The 21,872-nt window shown below is 38.7% G+C and overlaps 1 protein-coding gene across 1 annotated transcript; it reads left to right on the top strand.

Annotated features, from left to right (window-relative positions):
- Positions 1-225: 225 nt before the first annotated feature.
- LOC109163029 lies at positions 226-10,264 on the top strand. The gene is made up of 4 exons (XM_019311751.1): positions 226-1,827; positions 8,218-8,293; positions 8,412-9,275; positions 9,516-10,264. The coding sequence occupies exons 1-4, from the start codon at positions 226-228 to the stop codon at positions 10,262-10,264; spliced, it is 3,291 nt and encodes a 1,096-aa protein (XP_019167296.1).
- The last annotated feature ends 11,608 nt before the right edge of the window (positions 10,265-21,872 follow it).

Below are 21,872 nucleotides of genomic sequence, written 5' to 3'. Positions count from 1 at the left end.
CTATTGCACCGATAGTTCCCAATCTATCTTCATCTTAGTAATTTGGTACAAATAATATTCATTGATCTATTTATAAATCTAGACTGTATATTTCAATTGGTGTAAATCAAGTTTTTCAATTGTTAATCTATTTATAAATCTAGACCATAGTCCACATAATAATTATGAGGAAAAGTGTAATATTAATCATTGGGCAATCCACGGACAGTTCGAGAAATTGTGGACATGGTGTCCAAGAAGAAGCCTGATTTTGTATTTCTTATGGAAACGAAAGTGGGGCGAATACATGCTGAACGTGTTCGTGTCAGGATTGGTTATGAAGGACTTTTTTATGTTGATAATACGGGCCGTAGTGGTGGTTTGGCACTACTTTGGAAAAAGAATAATACTGCAAGATTACTGGGTTACTCAAAAACGCATATTGATGTGGAGGTGAGTATAATTGGTTTTCCCAATTGGAGGATGACTTGCTACTATGGTTATTCAGAGAGAACACGCAGAACTGAATCATGGGATTTGTTAAAATTGTTGGCAACGCAATCTGATTTACCCTGGATTGTAATTGGCGACTTTAATGATCTCTTGTATCAATATGAGAAGAAGGGAGGTAATCCACACCCGAATAGTCTCTTACGCGGCTTTGGAGAGACTATAGATCAGTGTGGTTTAGCTCAGCTACCAATGACTGGCTATCAGTTCACATGGAAAACAGGCAAAGGCACTCCTGGATGGATTCAAGAGAAACTGGATAAGGTACTTGTTTCTGATCAGTGGAGGGATATTGTTAATGGGGCCACGGTTGCGAATCTAATGACAAGGAAATCAGATCATTCGGCTATATTTATGGCAATTCGACATTATGGGGCCAGAAGAGATGGGGCAAGACGATTTCGGTTTGAGATGGCATGGCTCTATGATGAGGGGTGTAGGACTGTAGTTGCTAAATCATGGGAGGAAGGAAGAGGAGGGGGCACGCAAAATTGCATTAGACATTGTGGGAACCGGTTAACCCGTTGGGGGGGAGACCGTTACCATAAGTTTGGGGAGAAAATTGTACTGCTCCGGAAAAGACAGGACCGTCTCAGGGGATGTACCGATCCGGCCTCACTAGCCGAGTACAACCGCCTGGAAGTGGATTTATGCCGGGAGGAGATGCAGGAGGATGTATACTGGAGACAGAGGGCCAAACAACACTGGCTCAAAGATGCGGATGCCAACACGAAATTCTATCACAGGTATGCCTCGAACCGAAGGAAAAAGAATACTTTAATTAAAATTATGGATAATCATGGTGATTGGGTGGAAGGGGATAGTATGACGGGTGTGGTTCTGGATTATTTTAAGCATATATTTACATCTAGTAACCCCATGAATGGTGACCTGATTTTTAGTAATGTTACTCCACAAGTCAGTCAGGCACAAAATGTTTTATTAGTGCGGCCCTTTGAGATTGGTGAGGTGAGGGATGCTCTGTTTGAGATGTATCCTGATAAGGCACCAGGACCGGATGGGATGAACCCGGGGTTCTATCATAATTTTTGGGATATTGTGGGGAGTGATGTTTCAAATTTTATTGTAAACTGTCTGAATACATGCTCGTTGCCCCCTAGTTTGAATAATACAGATGTCGTGTTAATCCCAAAAAAAGATGTTCCTGAGCAGGTCTCTGATCTAAGACCGATTGCGCTAAGTAATATAATCTATAGAATTATGGCCAAAATGATTACTCAAAGAATGAAACCCCTGATGGATAGTATTATATCCGAGTCTCAAAGTGCATTTATACCTGGCAGATTAATAACGGATAATATTCTGATTGCTTCAGAGGTAGGTGATGTTATCACATCTGTGTTTGTTTTTATGGTTATTTTGAATCATCACAGTAATTAGGCTCTTTAATTTTGCTTATTTAATACATGTTTTCCTTGCTATTATCATTTAATTATGGTTCGCACTTGTTTTGAATATTTTACGGTGTTTGTTAGTGTTTTTGAACCATTTTAGGTCAAAGATATGACCAAGGGGAGTTCAAGGATGAGTTCGGAGCAATTTTGGATGAGTTCGGGGCCCAGTGGACTCGACGCGTCGAGCCAAGGGCTCGACACGTCGAAATTTTCCAGTAGCTAACTAATTCGCGCACAGGAAGTCTCGACGCGTCGAGAATTTTCTCGACGCATCGAATATGCGTCTGTTTCTGGGATAAAAACAGACGCTTAAAGTGGCGCAGCTGGGCAAAATTCAATACAAGCGCGAGATCTCTTTTCCTAATATCAATTGCGCGGATTTCAAGGCTCATATCTCCATATTAAAAGTTAGCAATTCAAGGAATCTTCCAAATTCTAAATATCATTAAAGATGACAATTTCTTTATTTAAATATAGGAATTAGAATTTGAGTCCAATTTGGTACAAGATTCCTATTTCATCTCAACTTTGTACCCACTATAAAATCCCTCCTTCCTCAACCCTAACAAGTGAGACCGGACACAGAGAGAATTCAGAGATTCTTGGAGACAAGAAGGAGAGAAATCAAGAGCCACAAGTTGTCTTGGAAAGCAAGAAGAAGACTAGGGAGATTGGGGAAAATCGTCTGGTTAATTCTTGTACTCTTTTGATGATTTGCAATTCTTTATTTATATTTGCTATGTATAATTTAGTCATGCTTGGCTAAATTCTTTAGAGATTCTTGGGTAAAAGTGTTTATGAACCTATGTGCCTGAGCTCTCAGTTTCTTTAAAATATTATTATTTGGGTTTAATACTTGTGTTGCAATCGTGATAATATTGTTTGATGCTTGTAATTAATGGCCATAGTTACTAGCTTCATAGCCATGTTTGTGTCACCAATGGGAGTTGGGGCATAAATTAGGGCACACACGATTGCACCTAATGGTTGGTCCTTGGGAAAGGGGAACTTATTAGGGGAAGTTTATTCTAGATTATTGCTCATCGGGAGATGGTAGTAATTAGGAATAATTGAACGCTGATCTTTGATCTTATTGGGTGTTTAAGCCATGGGAGTGGAAATTCACTAGGAATAGAGATTACGGGAGTAATTCGATTCCACTTTGCATTCCCACACAAATCTTAATTCCAAACTAAATATTGCAAACGATAATTGGCACTAGGTGATTAAATACTTGAATCCCATGAATCTCAACTTCTCTCTAATTGTTTTCAAAATCCTGAACCTCTGTTTTATTTTATTTATTTTATGCCAATCAATCATCTAAGTAATTGTTAGGATTAGCTCTAATGAATAAGCTAGTAACTAGTGCTTGATACAACCACTTCCCTGTGGATCGATAACTCGTACTCCAAGAATTATTTGTTTGCAAATATACTACGCATCAAATTGGCGCCATTGCCGGGGAGGTGGTGTTTCCAGTATTAACATTAGTGAAATCTTTATTCTAGGAGACTAGTCCATTTTTATTTTTTTATTTTATTTTTTTTGCTAACCCATAACAAGTTCATTGTTTTGAGTGTGATTTAGTTTATGGATAGATATGCATTCCAAGGAACCATGCCACCGTTTTACCCTCCTTCTCAAGGTTATGAGATGAGTTGGAATATGAATCGAGAATATGGAGGAATGGAACAACAATTCCCTTTCTCAAATTTTGCCAACTCTAGTCAAGGATATTATCAAGAAAGTTCATATCAAACATCACAACCCCAATGGTGCTCATTTTGTGGTGGGAATCACTTTGTGGAAAATTGTTACATGCTCAACCCCACCAACCATATCCATCAACAATCTACTCAAGGATTTTGTGCCAACATGAGTCAAGCTACTTATCAAAGATGCACACCACCTACTCCACAACCCTCACGGTGCATGATATGTGGTGGATCTCATGAGGCGGAAAATTGCTTTATCATGGATCCCAATTACAAGTATCAAGGGCGAGCTCAAGAGTTGCCGTACCAAGAGTTTCAACAAGATTGTCAATCAATTGACCAAATAATTGAGATGAAGTCCAAAGAAACCAAGGTAATGCAATTGTGCTCGAAATATCTGGAGTTACAAGATCACATGAAGGCTCAACTTGATCGCATGAATGCTCGACTCGATCACATGATGGCTCGACAGCAAGATTTGACAATTCAAGAGCCACTTCAAGATTCATTTAATGGAGAGGTTCTAGAAGAGTTGCTCTTGCTAAATGAAGGTCATGAAGTTGAGAGATATAAAAAGGATGATGAGGATCTTAGAAAGGAAGATGAAGAAATATTTGATAAAGGCATTGAGATGGAGACACCAAGCTGGGAGGAAAATGTAGAGTTGCAAGGTAATGATGGCAAGGAACATATAGAGAGTTGCCCATTAGATGAGGAAGTTCTTAATGGAGCACATGATTTGAATGAGGATGTCTCACCAATGGAGAACACTTCCCTTGGAGAGAACTTCAGAGAAATTTTGAATTTGGGAGGCATTGGAGTTCTTAAGGATAATGGCACACATTTGCCTATCTATATATCCAATGATTCCCAATACTTGCTGGTTCATGTGAATGATCCGAGACTCTCATTACTTGTTGAACAAAAGAGTGTTGAAAAAGAAGGAAAAGAGAATGGAGGCATAATTCTTGATTCGGGCAAATGTGGTTCCTTACATGATGACGTGAAGGGTTCGAGCTTAAGAGAGTTTATAAATGGACACCACTTGAAGAAATACTTGGAAGAGAAAGTTGATGGAAAGAAGGGGATTTTTCTTCTCCAATCACTTGATGGCTAGAGAGGTAACGTCGAGCTAACGACATTAAATTTAGCGCTTCATGGGAGGCACCCCATGTTATCTTTTATTACTTTCCCTATTTATTTATTGCTTTCTAGTTTCGTCTTATTTAGTTTTATTATTTTCTAGTTCGTGATTATTTTATTGCTTCTTAGTTTTCTCTTTTCTGTCGTTCTCCTTTTCTTTTATTTTGCATCAGGGATGATGCAAAGTTTTAAGTGTGAGGGGGAGGAATCATTAATTTGGGGATATTTCTAAATTTTTAAAATTTTTTCTTTTGCTTGGATGACTCATATGCTATTTTTGGTGAATAAGCTACTTGTCTTAGCATGCAGTTACAATTATTCTCTCTTGTTGGTTTGTGGTTTGTTTTAGTTGTGCTTGCTGCATCTCAATTTGTGATGGATGATTTGAGGTGTAACACATATTTGATCTATTCTCTTGCCAATAGCTTTGTTAACCACTTAATAATTGGATTAGTTCTTGATCTTGTGTTTTGCATTGCTAGTGAAGGCTTATGTGAGATTCCGGTCATGGGTGTTTTGCTAGAACTTGCCTCATTACTCCCTAAGTGATGTCTAAGTTTTGCATGTTTTGAAGTGATTTAGGCCATTTTTGTTTATCCATACCCTTTAAACCTGTCCCTATATATATTTTATCCTTCGTATCCCCATTGTGCCTTTTGTTTGTTCAAATAAGTGCTAAGCACTTATCCCCTCTTTGTGATTGTTTTTCTTTGATTTACCCCATTATTATAACCCTTAGCCCGTGGCCAAATATTTCCCTTCCACCCTTGAGAGAATGAAACTTTTATCTTTATCTTTTCCGTATGAAGAGTTTTATGGAGTTGTGCTACGAAAAAAAAAAAAAAAGCAGCCAGTGTTACAAATGCTCAAGTGTGGAGGTCATGAAAGTTTGGATTAAAGTTATCTTGCTATATCCAAAAGAAGTCCAAAGACAAAGAAAAGAATGAGAAAAAAAAAAAAAGAGAAAGTTTGAAAGTTTTTGAGTTTGGATCCCCACTTTACCAAAAGTTGCTAAGTTCTTAAAAGAAATTTGCTCCTTGAAATTATGATCATCTCATCTCTTCCAAATCTTGAAAAGTTTAGATAAATTACGACATTCTCTCTTTTTGATTAATTTTTCCATACCACTTCCTTGTTAGCCATCACCCGTAGCCCCATTACAAGCTAAATAAAGTCCTATTTGATCTTAGCATGCATTCTTAGATTTGATCTAGGGGAGTATGAAAGGCAAGCCTAAGGGATCTCATTCATGAACCGTATCTTGCATAACCTCAACTGAGTATTTGTGCACATTTGATCCTCACATGCTTTAAATTCTTGGTGCTTGGTTATTGGCTTGGAAATGGGTCTCTTATGTGCCAAACTAATTTGATTCTTGAAGCTTGTTGTTTTGTAGCAAGTGGGTTGGTGGTTTGAAAGGTTGTGCAAGAGAGAGCATGAGTAATTTGTACGTTTTGACTTGTGATTTTATTCCTTAGTTTTGCTTGAGGACAAGCAAAAGCTTAAGTGTGAGGGGGTGATGTTATCACATCTGTGCTTATTTTTATGGTTATTTTGAATCATCACAGTAATTAAGCTCTTTAATTTTGCTTAATTAATACATGTTTTCCTTGCTATTATCATTTAATTATGGTTCGCACTTGTTTTGAATATTTTACGGTGTTTGTTAGTGTTTTTGAACCATTTTTGGTCAAAGATATGACCAAGGGGAGTTCAAGGATGAGTTTGGAGCAATTTTGGATGAGTTCGGGGCCCAGTGGACTCGACGCGTCGAGCCCTTGGCTCGACACGTCGAAATTTTCCAGTAGCTAACTAATTCGCGCACAGGAAGTCTCGACGCGTCGAGAAAATTCTCGACGCGTCGAATATGCGTCTGTTTCTGGGATAAAAACAGACGCTTAAAGTGGCGCAGCTGGGCAAAATTCAATACAAGCCCGAGATCTCTTTTCCTAATATCAATTGCGCGGATTTCAAGGCTCATATCTCCATATTAAAAGTTAGCAATTCAAGGAATCTTCCAAATTCTAAATATCATTAAAGACGACAATTTCTTTATTTAAATATAGGAATTAGAATTTGAGTCCAATTTGGTACAAGATTCCTATTTCATCTCAACTTTGTACCCACTATAAAATCCCTCCTTCCTCAACCCTAACAAGTGAGACCGGACACAGAGAGAATTCAGAGATTCTTGGAGACAAGAAGGAGAGAAATTAAGAGCCACAAGTTGTCTTGGAAAGCAAGAAGAAGACTAGGGAGATTTGGGAAAATCGTCTGGTTAATTCTTGTACTCTTTTGATGATTTGCAATTCTTTATTTATATTTGCTATGTATAATTTAGTCATGCTTGGCTAAATTCTTTAGAGATTCTTGGGTAAAAGTGTTTATGAACCTATATGCCTGAGCTCTCAGTTTCTTTAAAATATAATTATTTGGGTTTAATACTTGTGTTGCAATCGTGATAATATTGTTTGATGCTTGTAATTAATGGCCATAGTTACTAGCTTCATAGCCATGTTTTTGTCACCAATGGGAGTTGGGGCATAAATTAGGGCACACACGATTGCACCTAATGGTTGGTCCTTGGGAAAGGGGAACTTATTAGGGGAAGTTTATTCTAGATTATTGCTCATCGGGAGATGGTAGTAATTAGGAATAATTGAACGCTGATCTTTGATCTTATTGGGTGTTTAAGCCATGGGAGTGGAAATTCACTAGGAATAGAGATTACGGGAGTAATTCGATTCCACTTTGCATTCCCACACAAATCTTAATTCCAAACTAAATATTGCAAACGATAATTGGCACTAGGTGATTAAATACTTGAATCCCATGAATCTCAACTTCTCTCTAATTGTTTTCAAAATCCTGAACCTCTGTTTTATTTTATTTATTTTATGCCAATCAATCATCTAAGTAATTGTTAGGATTAGCTCTAATGAATAAGCTAGTAACTAGTGCTTGATACAACCACTTCCCTGTGGATCGATAACTCGTACTCCGAGAATTATTTGTTTTCAAATATACTACGCATCAATAGGACATTATTTGAACAGAAAACAGTGTGGAGTAGTTGGGTGGAGTGCTTTGAAATTGGATATGGCGAAAGCTTATGATCGAATGGAATGACCTTTTTTAAAGGGTATGATGGTGGCCCTGGGTTTTACTGATAAGTGGATTGATCTTATTATGATGTGTGTTACTACTGTATCCTACAACTTTCTGGTGAATGGAACACGTAGTGATTCACTATTACCAACTAGGGGCTTACGACAAGGTGATCCATTATCCCCATGCTTGTTTATTATTTGTGCTGAGGGCCTCTCTTTGTTGTTACAGCAAGGGCAGAATAGGGGTTTGATACATGGTTGCAGAGTAGCTAGGGGTGCCCCCCTATCTCTCATCTCTTCTTTGCTGATGATAGTTTATTATTTTTTAAAGCAACTGTGCAGGAGGCTAATGAGATTAAAGGTTGCATATCCTTATATGAAAAACTGTCTGGACAGGCTCTTAATTATCACAAGTCCAGTATATGTTATAGTAAGAATACGACGGATGAAGAGAGGGAAGATATGGCACAGGTATTGGGTGTGACCCAGGCTCCTAACTATGAAAAATATCTTGGATTGCCATCCTTTATTGGAAGGAATAAAAAAAGCAGCGTTTGCCTATATTGAGGACAAGATCAGACAGAGAATAGGATCTTGCAATAAGAAGTTATTGTCACAAGCGGGTAAGGAGGTCTTATTGAAAAGTGTGGCTCAAGCTATGCCTACTTTCTCGATGAGTGTTTTCTTATTACCTGTTTCTGTTTGTACGGCTATTGAGCGTTTAATGAATAGGTATTGGTGGGGCTCAGGAACTGATCAGAGAATTCATTGGAAAGCCTGGGATAAATTATGTATCCCAAAGAAATATGGTGGGTTGGGTTTTAAAGACCTAAGAGCTTTCAATGTGGCACTGTTAGGAAAACAAACTTGGAGATTACTTACCAATACAGAATCTCTGGTGTCTAAAGTGTATAAGGCGAGATATTATCCTAAGCAATCTTTTACTGATGCAATTCTTGGAAATAACCCAAGCCACTGTTGGCGAAGTATTATGGCGGCGAAGGGTTTAATTTGTAGTGGGGTAAGAAGACGAGTTGGGAATGGAAAATCTACCTCGGTATGGGGACATCCTTGGTTACAAGATGAGGAAGACCCTATGATCCAGATAGAAATGCCACCCCAACTGAGTAGTGCCAGAGTAGTCAATTTAATTGACCAAGAAACGGGTACATGGGATCACGACTTACTTACGGATATTTTTGAACCCAATGATGTGGCCAGGATTTTAAAAATACCAGTCTCCCCAGATTATGATGATATGTGGTATTGGCATGGGGATCCCAGAGGCTACTACACGGTTAAAAATGGGTACAGATGTATATTGGGGAACTACGAGAATACTGGAAATATGGGGTTTACTAAGTGGCTCACATTGTGGAAACAGAAAATCCCACCCAAATGTTAAACCTTATTATGGAGAGCTTTAAGTGATATCCTTCCTACTACCAATAACTTGATTATAAAAAGAGTAGAGGTTGATCCGGTGTGTGCCATGTGTGGAGTTGCAAATGAGGATATTATGCATGCATTAGTTATGTGTGATTATACAAAGACCATTTGGGCACTATCTAACCTTCCATCCCCAAATATTGTGACAAATATTTTTTATGAATGGTTTAGTGAAATGTTAAATATTCTAGATTCTGATGGTGTTGCCTACCCAGCTGCAATTATTTATCATTTATGGAGAGCTCGGAATGCTGTGGTATGGGAAGCATGTTTGCCCCGGCCAAGAAGATTGGTAGCCATGGCCCAAGCCGATTTTGCGGTATGGCGACGCATACATGGGAGCACACTAACGACGGTGATGATGCCTACTATACCAAGCAACAACGCTACAGCAATTGTTACTGCCCACCAAGCCAAAAGGGAGTCCAACGAAATAAGCATGCCTCATGCAGCTCACCACGCCGTTACACACCACACTCCAACTCATTTGCCACCCAAATGCTACGTCGACGCGGGGTACCGCTATGCAGACAATACAGCAACGGTAGGAGCGGTATTAATAGGGCCAGATGGACAGTTTATCTCGGCGTACAGTGCACCCTTGCCACATTGTTTTTCCCCACTAATGGCTGAGGCGTATGCATGTAAGGAGGCCCTATCTTGGATACGCGACCGTGGAGAACAAAGTATTGAGTTATTTACTGATTGCCAGACCCTTCAAAGTTATTTGACCACACCACAACTGCTGTCACGATCGTATATTGGCTATGCTATTGATGGATGCAGGAATCTTATATCTACTTTTAATTACAGTCGTGTTAATTTCATTCCTAGATCGCATAATTATTTAGCACATAGTTTGGCTTCTACAGCTTTTCAGTATGATACAGCTATGTATTGGGATACTATCCCACCTGATGCTATTGCAGCTTATCTATAAATACAACCCATTGGTTGACCTTCAAAAAAAAATCATTGATAAATTGATTTTAATTTATAAGGGGAAGTGTAATACTTATTAGGAAAAATGTCATTCTTTTGAGAATAATATAATATTTTTTAAATCAAAATGTAATATTTAAGGGTTGAGGAGTTATGAGGAAAAATGTAATACTAATGAGAAATTTGACCCGTCTCAAGGATGACGATCTCATAGGAATTTTTGTTTGAAAATAATTATTACACTAGCTATCCTTAATGACACGGGCATAGAATCCGGCGCAGCACACAGCGCCCGTGCAGCGTCCCGAGGCCCCTCATGCCCCGCAGACCAGCCTTACCCACATACGCACCACACTGGTTTCGCCCTGCCATGGGCTCATCAGGGAAGTGGCAATAGCTCCCAACAAGTTGTGCCTTTCGATCGCATCAGATCCCCTTCATAGTCAAGTCTAAGACTAGCGACAGGCTCCCCAAATTTAATCGGGTCGGCGTGCCTAACTCGGCCAGACCTTAGCGTCTAAGGCAAAACAACCATTAACGCTATTGACGCCCCCTTCACCCGCATGGCATTGTTAACCAGTTGGCCGTTTCCACACTCTTTAGGGTCTTTACACGGTCACGGAAAAACAGTCCGTGACACTCTCCCCCACCCAAAATCTAGCACGCTCTCGTGCTAGGGGAGAGGACTCTGCCCATAGATCGTCGTACTTAATATTGCATACACGCCGCTAATGCCAGGACATCTCACGAAGAGTAGTCCGATTGAGCTGGAGGCCACCCGAGTCCCCTTTTCCTCCACAGGACCCATCCGCCCCCTGCGGACCAACAGAGTGGAGCCGTCATCAGCACGTGCGCATCCCCTCTCGCGCCACCGTGCTCGCATAATCCTCACCCCTGAGGATCCCACCATAACGCACAGCAATATAAGTACGTCCCGCTCTAATACCACTTTGACACGAACATAGAGTCCGATGCAGCGCACAGCGCCCGTGCGGCGTCCCGAGGCCCCTCATGCCCCGTAGACCAGCCTTACCCACATACGCACCACACTAGTTTCGCCCTGCCATGGGCTCATCAGGGAAGCGGTAACAGCTCCCAACCAGTTGTGTCTTTCAATCGCATCAGGTCCCCTTCATAGTCAAGTCCAAGACTAGCGACAGGCTCCCCAAACTTAATCGGGTCGGCGTGCCTAACTCGGCCAGACCTTAGCGTTTAAGGCAGAACAACCCTTACCACTATTGACGTCCCCTTCACCCGCAAGGCATTGCTAACCAGTTGGCCGTTTCCACACTCTTTAGGGTCTTTACATGGTCACGGAAAAACAGTCCGTGACACTAAGCTTATAATGTATTTCACAATATATATGAATTTGTCATACCCAAATAATTTTTTTTTTTTTTTTTGGAAACATGACACTTTTTCCCCTTTAGTTATATACTTATAGCACTTTTTCCCCTGAATTATTCATGTAAGCACATTAGCCCCCTCAATTATTTTAAAAGTGGTGATTTTCCCCCCTGATATATTAAATTGACATTTCTACCCTTAAAGTAAACATTTTATTTATTTTTCTTCTCCAACAAATTATTGCGTATACGTAAGGATGACCACTGTTCAATTCCAATTGAACCGGACACTATAGCAATCGAATTAAAACTTTCCGGTTATGATTCAGATCCAGAACCCAATATTTCGATTTCAGTTTATTAAAATTATGAATCGAAAAAAATTGGATCCTGAACCGTGAACCTGCGGTTCCGGATCCGGTTCGCAATTTTGAACCGTCTTTATTTTAAAATTTTATTTTTTATTTTAAAATAGTCTAAATTCAAAAATAAATGCATTTTATTTTTTTTTTTCAGTTCGGAACATGAACCGGCCATCCCGGTTCGCAATTTTAATAAAATCTAAATATCGAGTTTCGATTCTAAATTGTAATTAGAATATTTCAGTTTGGTTGCTATAATGTCTATTTGGTTTGAACCAAATTGTGGTCATAATTTGTTGGAGAAGAAAAATTAATGAAATATTTATTTCAAGGGTAAATATGTCCATTTAACATTTCAGGGAAAAAACAACCACTTGAATAATTTAGGAGGGAAAAGTGCTATAAGTATATAACTCAGGGGGAAAAAGTGTCATTTTCCCTATTTTTTTTAGAGTAACAAATTTAAAGCTCTTTTTTTATAAGGCAAGTCCAATGACCAAAACCCACATGACTTTATTTTTTAAACATATAAAGACAATGAGTAGTAATTGCAATAATTTTTTTTATTTCCAAACATAAAAAAAATATTTATAAACATCGTGGATTTTATTTTGTACAGTTAAATAAAATAGTAAACATACGTAGTGATTGGAAACATAAACTCTCATTTTGCAATAAGTACACTGAATAAGTACAAACTCACTATAGCTTACACTAGGCAACAAAGCTCTACTCGTGATGCTATCACCCACCACAACACCACTTCAAATGCAAACGCTTTTGAATTTGCCAATCGTGTTACTCTTGTGTGTGTATATAGGATCATGATCACATGAGACCTGTCTCCATTAAAAAATTATGATGGATATATTTGAACCCTTTATATTTCTCAATCTATTGCTTGGATTATCTCTTTTTTTTTTTTTTTTTTTTTTTTTTTGAAAAAGGGCCTATGATTATCAACCATAAATTACCTATATTTAGGCACAAGGGTAAAATTATCTGTCTAAAAGACCCACACATAGGTAAAATAGGGGGAGAGAGCCCCACTTTCCCTCTCATTCTACGCTTACTCATCGCCAACAACTGGACTAAGAAACTCACAACAAATTCATCCCTTTTACTCCAATCAAGGGATTAAGAACCCCAATCATTAAACTACCGTTAAGAAAAAATTGCACAATAGTTGCAGCCTACAATTTACATCCCAAATGTTAATAAAAAAAATAAAAAAATAAAAACTAATCCACACTGAAAGCCAAAAATGCACACCAGTGACCATGAAAATGCACAACTCTTACTATTGTAGATTGCACTACTATAGAGGCAACAACATACAATAGTACATTGCATGCTACCCACGACAAATGCGCATAAGTCTCCCCACAACTGCATAGCAGTCCCAACTACAATGCACACCCCCAAGTGTCTCAAACCTCACCCACACTAGAACCCTGAAATGCACATCACCGATGCTACAAATGCACGACTTATCGCTCGAGAGTGAAAAAAAAAAAAAAAAAAAAAAAAAAAAACACAAGCCAAAGTACACAACAAAACATTGCACGCCCCCAACCCCCATCCCCCCACGTAAAATGCACATAAGTCACACACCAATTGCACAACAGTCGCAACCAATATCTCCGAACAATCACAAAAAAAAAAAATTATATTCAAACAATATATAATTCAAAAAACATAAAAACCAACATGTCCATCGCTGAAGAAAAGAAACGCAGAAGATGGACACTGATTCTCATATGAACCTGAATACACAAGCACACACACATCTCTATTTCTCTCTTAAGTATCTTGAGATATACTAATGCAGGAGGCGACAATTGTGATAATGGTGGTCATAGACACAAGAAGGGAAGTTTCGTCAACTTGTTGACGAGGTGCGGAACACGATATCAAAGATATGTCTTCAATGTGGACTCTCTTGAATTCGTTATTTCTATTTTTAATGAATTTTCATTATCGATCCGTGACTTGTTTTGCTTTATCTTTGTTGCTTTAGTAATGTTTACATTTTGATTCCTATTGCACCGATAGTTCCCAAGCTATGTTAATCTTAGTAATTGGGTATAAATAGTATTCGTTGATTTATTTATAATCTAGTCTGTATATTTCAATTGTTGTAAATTAAGTTCTTTAATCGTTAATCTATTTGTAAATCTAGTTTCTTACTTTCAATTGTTGTAATATAGTCTTTCGTTTAGAGTAATGAGTATTGTTTTAACCAAAAAAAAATACATTTACAACAATCCAAAGGCACAAACTGGATTTACAAGTATGTCAACTTTTGAAATACTAAATTATATAAATGGAAAGATAAGAATTATATTATTTTTCATGAACTTTTTTCCTTTTCCCTTTTCTTAATATGTTTGATATTTGATTGATTGGAAAATCAAGCTTGGGGTGTATTTGGTTCATGGGTTTACCTATCAGGAATGAGAATCAAAGTCATTGTTATTGTTTGGTTGAAAGGTTCTTATAACACTACTATGAGATATGATTACTCCTTAATTAGTAAACTCATTTTCTAATAAAATAAGGTTCCACTCCATTATTCTCTCATCATAGGTAATTTGATTTTTAAGTTTGGATTAATAAGCCAAGCACCTTCTGCTCAGATGGCATGTAGTGACCTCTCCCATGTGGGAAGTCATGAGATCGAGCCTCAGTGGAGGCGTTGTTGACTCTTTGTGCTTCATTAGGTTGAGAAAGTATATTTGAACAGATACTACAATGTAATAGAGTCAGTAGCATTCAAAAAAAAAAAAAGTTTGGATTAATAAAATAAGGGTTGCATTCCATTATTCCCCATCCTAATTGATAATTTGATTTTCAAGTTTGGATTAATGTTTTTAGATTTTTGTTTTTATTTTTTTGGTTCATTTTTTATTCTTGTATTTTTAAAACCTTTATCCGCACTATAAGATCATACCAATATTGGTAATCATTCCAATTCAACCCTACCACCAAACATGCAAAATGCTTTCACCAAAACTCATTACCATTACCAAGTATTTGATTCTCATTGGAACAACTAAGGTTCGATCTCATGACCTCCCATATGAGAAAATCACTACATGTCATCTGAGCACAAGGTGCTTGGCGAAAGACAATGACTTGATTTACAACAATTAATATATTATTGAAAGACATGAATTAGAGTTACAACTAGGTCAATAATTGAAAGACTAGATTTACAAAAATTGAAATATAGGAATTACATATGTAATCTGTGAATAATTGAAGAACCAAAAATGCATTTTTTTCTTATTTGATTTTGATTCATTTCGTAGTTTAGAAGCTATGATCATAATAATGTTGATGGATTTAATTATCCTGGGGTAGTCCAGATCACTAAACCCGATAATAAAAGGACTAGAACGATGCGGTAATAAAGACAATAGGAAAAGGCAATGAATATATGTCGCGGGGACAACTTTCATATTGATAGTATTTTGTACGAGAATTACAAGGAATATGTAATATTCAGACAAGCTAAGGTAGTAGTAGATGTCCTAAAGAAGACAAGGATGCCTCCTTATATACTAAGTTCCTGCGCAACCGCCCCTTGAGAATAGGGTGGGCGGTTGGATCACCTTTGACTGGGTCCACTTGCACACCTGAGGCCTAAGACACCTCCACTGGGGCCACCTTCCGCCACTAGCCCATGGGTCGTGGTTGCCCTGGCTGAGGTCGGCCCCCAACCGGGGTCGGGCTGAGGCCGAGGTCGACCCCAACCGGGGTCGACGCTGACCTCTAGCCGGGGTCGACGCCGACCTCTAGCCGGGGTCGACGTCGACCTCTAGCCGGGGTAGACTCCGACCTCTTGCCGGGATCGACCTTGACCGAGGTCGACTCGTGCCAGTGCCCCCCTTGGCCCCTCATGCCGTACTAACTACTCTCCGGGTCGGTTCGCCCCGAGCCCATTGCTAATATATCCACCATCAGTCCTCCACTCTCCGAGTTGCGAGTCTTCGTCAACGAAGGAGAGTAGCCCGAGTCGAAGGTCGACCCCAAGCCCGCGAGGGGGAAGTTCTCCTCTAGCCGGGGTCGACCTTGACCAAGGTCGACCCGTGCCGGGGCCCCCCTTGGCCCATCATGCCGCGCCAAGTTCTCTTCTGGTCGGTTCGCCCCGAGCCCATTGCTAATATATCTATCATCAGTCCCCCACTTTTTGAGTTGCGAGTCTTCGTCAATGAATGAGAGTAGCCCGAGTCGAAGGTCGACCCCAAGCCCGCGAGGGGGACGTCCGCCTTGCCCCCTCCCTTTCTAGTAGATTTCAACGTAATTTTAATGCGATTGAAACTCGTAATTTTCTTACGAGAGACTATCAATACAAAAGTTGTCCCCGCGACATATACTCATTGCCTTTCCCTATTTATTATTTATCGGATTTAGTGATTTGGGTCCACCCCGGATAATTAAATCCATCAAATGTATATAAAGTATATAGACTTGAAGTGCAACTTTGGGTTGTAAATTTTGACTAGGTAATTTTATATGAATGTTGCCATTGTATATCTTTTAATTTGGTTCATATTTTAAAGTATTGCAAGTTGTCATATTAATTTGTTTTAAATGGTACAAGTTTGGTTAGTGAAAGTTTAGTTGTATGTGAATATGAATGTGAATGTGAATGTGAATATGAAGATTTTTTTTAATTCAAATTTTTATTAATCACCAAAAAGATACAATCAAAAGAGGTTGGACTAAACCAAATCTCGAAGGAAATAGGGAACAAACCCGCTAAACAACAATTAAAACATATACCTAAACTCATAGTGACCACGCCTCCTCTCCCGACCACCACGTGCCCGACCTCCATGGCGCCCCCTAGCACGCTCATATCGCTCAACATATCTATCATCATCAAAATCGTCCTTACAATCTAAGAACTCGTGGCCATGACTCGACTCTCAATACGAATTCAAACTTCGATCCGTCGAATGTAACTCCGATGTGATCCTCGGACTAAGCAACCTCTCCAAATTCCTCGATCAGAACAAACTACCCACAGTCAATCTCAATAGTGCATACTAGTCCAGTGTCCTCGTGTTTGAAGTGTAACAAAAATCCCCAGCCTTGTTAGATAGAACCGACTTCGCCTCAATATTGAACCCACCAGAGTGAAATGCCTTTGCATTTGGGTTTAAATCCTTGGAATTAATTCCACTAGCTTGGCTCAATTCTAAATTAGGACCACTAGGAATTTTAGAGCTCAAGTCTACAATAACAGCAATTATACTGTGGACCGCGGTTCAAAAATGACGCCGTTAAAATTAATGGAACGCGCATTTTTTGTTTGTTAATTATCAACTGAAACTACAGTGTATCTAAATTGACACTGTCTCACGTATTATTTTTGTATTATCAAATGAAATTGCAATTGAATGGAAATGAAACTGCAGTGTATACAAAATGAAACTGAATAACAATTTCACATATTTGAGTGAATATTGCCCAACGAAACTGTAGTTATATCAGAATGATACTGTAGTTGTGTTGAAATGAAACTGCCGTGTATATAAAATGAAACTGAATAACATTTCACATATTTGAGTGTATATTGTGCAATGAACTTGTAGTTATATCGAAATGATAATGTAGTTGTGTTTTAATGAAACTATAGTGTATATAAAATGAAACAAAATAATATTTTCACATATTTGAGTGTATAATATCAAATGAAACTGTAGTTGTTTTGAAATGAAACTGCAGTGTATACAAAATGAAACTGAATAAAAGAGTTACTTTTTACAGAACGGCGCAAAACGGGTGCCGTTTCTTTTCATTAAACAAAACGACGTCGTTTTGGACCGCGATCCAGAGTATAATTTGCCCTACAATAATCACATGGCCCAAATTACCTCGAATAGCTTGCTGTAAATTACTTCAGTCGTTATATCATGGACCGTGGTGCACATGCATCGCGGTCAAAACGGCGCTGTTTCTTTAAGTAAAGAAACGGTGCGCCGTTAGTGTTAACGGAGCACGCATTTTTTGTATGTTAATTACCAACTGAGACTACAATGTATCTAAACTAACACTACAGTATATCTAAACCGACACTGTCTCACGTATTATTTTTATATTTTCAAATGAAACTGCAGTTATATCAAAATGATATTGTAATTGTGGTGAAATGAAACTACAGTGTATATAAAATGAAACTGAATAACATTTCACACATTTGAGTGTATATTGTACAATGAAACTGTAATTATATCAAAATGACCATGTAGTTGTGTTTTAATAAAACTATAGTGTATATAAAATAAAATTAAATAACATTTTCACATATTTGAGTCTATAAATATCGAATGAAACTGTAGTTTTGTTGAACTGAAACTGCAATGTATATAAAATGAAACTAAATAACAGAGTTAGTTTTTGCGGAAAGGTGCGGAACGGCAGAAAACGGATGCCGTTTCTTGTCATTAAACAAAACGACATCGTTTTAATGCGCGGTGCATAATCAATTATGCATCGCGGCGCACAATATAATTTGCCAAATTACTTCCAGTGGGCTGCTTCACGACTTGCTTCTACTGCGTTATAGCATTTACTGGGCCAGTTGAATGGGCCTTTAAACCCAAATTGTTTTTCTTCTGTAATTCATTTCCGCGGTCCAATATGACAAATTTTACCGTGGACCATGGTCCATGTAGTAATATGGTCCATAAAGTAAGTATTATTCTAATTACATTTCAATTTCATTTGTCAATATTGCTCTGTTTTTCAATTTCATTTTTCACACTCATAAGTTTCATTATAGCAATACCAGAGTATCATTTTAATTCTACTACAATTTCATCGACAATATACATTATTGTATGAGCTCTATTTTGTTGTTTCATTTTTCACATACACTAGTTTAATTGTAATAATGCTAAAGTATTATTTTTAATTACACTCCATGTTCATTTGACAATATATGTTATTATAAGGTTCTGAATTTTAGTTTCATTTTTCACACACACTAGTTTCATTTTAATAACATTAAAATATCATTTTAATTATAATACAGTTTCATTTGACAATACGTTGTTGAATGAGCTCTGTTTTTTTAGTTTCATTTTTCACACACACTAGTTTCATTTTAGCAACAGTAAAATATCATTTTAATTCTACTACAGTTTCATTTGACAACCATGATCCACATAGCATGATGGTCCATGGTCCGCTGTATAACAAGTTAACAACCCTGGTTAGATTCGGCAATCTGCAGCGTCATTATTTATTTATTTATTAGAAAGGGAGAAACCCAAAGAAAGCAAAACAAGTTACTATGCATTATACATGAGACGCCAAGACGGAAAACCAGCTATGTCATCCTCAAGAAACTCAAAATAACTTCCGGTGGCGAATTCAAAATGTGCACTCCAGGGGGGAAGTTCCTGGAAAAAAATGCAAGACAATCTGCAGCGTAGTTCTGCTCTCTGGCGATTGCTGTAGCCTGCCAACTCTCGAGACGTCGGAGTTCTTTCTTGCAGGCTTCAAGGATATTATGAGCCACAGTGCGAGGAGGGCCACTCCCTTTGATGTAGTTAATGGCGTTCGAAGAATCACTTTCAATGATCAGATTATTGCAGCTCTTGGATACTGCTAATTGAATACCCTTTAGTATGGCTCATGCTTCAGCTTCGAAAGGAGTGCAGTTACCTATATTGAAAGCGAACCCTTGGTACCAATTTTCGGAGCTGTCACGATTAACCCGCCTCAACTAGCCTTACTTGAATTCCCCATGACCGAGCCATCCACATTCAATTGAAGAAGTTGGCCTGTGGTTTTTCCCAGCACAGCTGGTTCCAAGACGATGTAGCTTGCGTATTCAGCCTCCCTGTGAATTTGGCAAAGGCTCTATCTACCTCCATAGCCTGAGCTTTGATCCATGAGATCTTAAAATCAAGGGGTTTAATTGTGTTCTCGAAGACCGCCTCGTTTCGCCATTTCCAAATCCACCACAGAGTCATGGAGAATGACGAACTAGCTTTGAAGGGCCTTCTGCCATCGCCTTTGTCGGTTATGCCAGTTTCCAGCCAGCTGGAGAAAGGAAGTGCTCTCGTTCTCTCAAACGATTCTGGACATATAACTCTCCAAAGAGTTTCTGCAACTGGGCAGGAGCGCAACACATGATCCACGTCCTCAATTAGATCACTGCAGTTCCAACACTTATTACAAGTTGTCATTCCTCTTATTTCTCTATTGCTGTTGGTCATAATTCTTCCATGAGTCACTAACCAAATGAAAGATCGGATGCGATTTGGAACTTTCAATTTCCAAATGTTGTTCTACTTAGTTGTTCCGACCAATTTTGAATCTCCATTTGCTATGTCGTATGCGAAAGATACTGTAAAAATGCTCGATGCCTCCTTGGACCAAGCTAATGTATCTTTAGCTTCCAGATCGTTGAGGACAATAAAAGCCGCCAATCTGCTCAGCAAATCTTCAGGCAGAAGGTGGTTCAAATGATCCCAATTCCAACCTCTATCCACTATCCAATAACTCGTTATTGCCTTTCTAGATCCCTTTCTATCAATTCTTCCAATGCCTCCTCCATTAAAGGTCTGTCACTTAACCATTTCTCCCTCCAGAACAGGGTCCCCTCACCATTCCTTACATGCTTTCTAATACCCTCCTATAGAATGTGACTGGCTTTAACAATATCTCTCCATGCATTGGAGCTGCTAGCTTTAAGTCGCCACGATGAGCAGTCCAACGCCGAGATTGAGTACTTGGCTCTGAAAATCTTTGACCAAAGCCCTTTGTCATCCTGAAGTAGTTTCCAACCCAACTTGGCTAAAAAGGCAAGGTTCATTGGTGCCAACTTACGAATGCCCAAGCCCCTCGAATGCTTATTCTTTGTTACTACGTCTCATTTGACCAAGTGACACTTTCTTTCGCCCTCTTTGCTTCCCCAAAGAAAATCTCTGATAAGTTTCTCCATGCTATCAATAAGACCCATTGGGATCAGCATGGACTGCATCGCATTATAAGGGATAGATGAAAGCATGGATTTTGCAAGGATTTATTTGCTCGCAAAAGATAGCATTTTTTATTTCCATCCGGCTAATCTTGTTTACATCTTCTCTAGCAGACTCGCAAGGGTTTCTCTTTTAAGCCTCCCATGAATGGAAGGGAGGCTAAGATATTTGCCTAGATCATTCACCTTTGGAATATTCATTGCTTGAATAATTGTTTGTTGAACCTCCAAAGCCGTATTTTCTGAGAAAAAGACAGAAGATTTCTAGAGGCTAACCTTCTGCCTAGAAATTGGGCAGAAACGGTCTAGGCAATTCTTCATCTCCAAGGCTTGCTCCAATGAGGTTTCCCCAAACAGCACTAGATCATCTGCAAAAAAAAAGAAGAGATGAGATATTAGAGGTGCATTCCTTACGACTTTAATACCTTTCCATTTACCAACCCTAACCGAATTCTCGATAATGTGGCCGAATCTTTCCATACACAGGACAAATAAAATAGAAGATAAGCGATCTCCTTGTCGGATTTCCCTTCCAGGTTTGAACCACTCTGTCTACTGGCTATTCCACAAAACTGAGAGCCTTGAAATTGAGATGCATTCCCAAATATTCCTTCTCCAGGCATGGTTGAAACCAATGTCATAAAGAGTATCATCAATAAACCTCCAAGAAAGCCTATCATATGTTTTCTCCAAATCAATTTTCATGATTAGCCAGCCTAGTTTCCCTTTTTTACTTTTCATTGAGTGCAAAACTTCTTGATAGACGAGGATATTTTCTGCAATAGACCTCCCTGGGACAAAGATTGTTTAGTGTTGCCCCACCAGATTCATTAGACTGCTTCGGAGCCTAGCTACCAAGCATTTAGTGATCAATTTGTAGTGAACATTATAGAG

This window comes from Ipomoea nil, unplaced genomic scaffold, assembly GCF_001879475.1.
Source record: "Ipomoea nil cultivar Tokyo-kokei standard unplaced genomic scaffold, Asagao_1.1 scaffold2975, whole genome shotgun sequence".
In the NCBI taxonomy this organism is placed as follows: Eukaryota; Viridiplantae; Streptophyta; class Magnoliopsida; order Solanales; family Convolvulaceae; genus Ipomoea; species Ipomoea nil.
This window is presented reverse-complemented; position numbering and strand designations above follow the sequence as displayed.

Bases quoted from the DNA above. Each gene is read 5' to 3' on its own strand.
- LOC109163029 (XM_019311751.1), top strand. From the start codon at position 226: ATGGTGTCCAAGAAGAAGCCTGATTTTGTATTTCTTATGGAAACGAAA. The intron at 8,294-8,411 runs GTATATGTTATA...CTTTATTGGAAG, and splicing joins TCTTAATTATCACAAGTCCA to GAATAAAAAAAGCAGCGTTT. The intron at 9,276-9,515 runs GTTAAACCTTAT...TAAATATTCTAG, and splicing joins ACAGAAAATCCCACCCAAAT to ATTCTGATGGTGTTGCCTAC.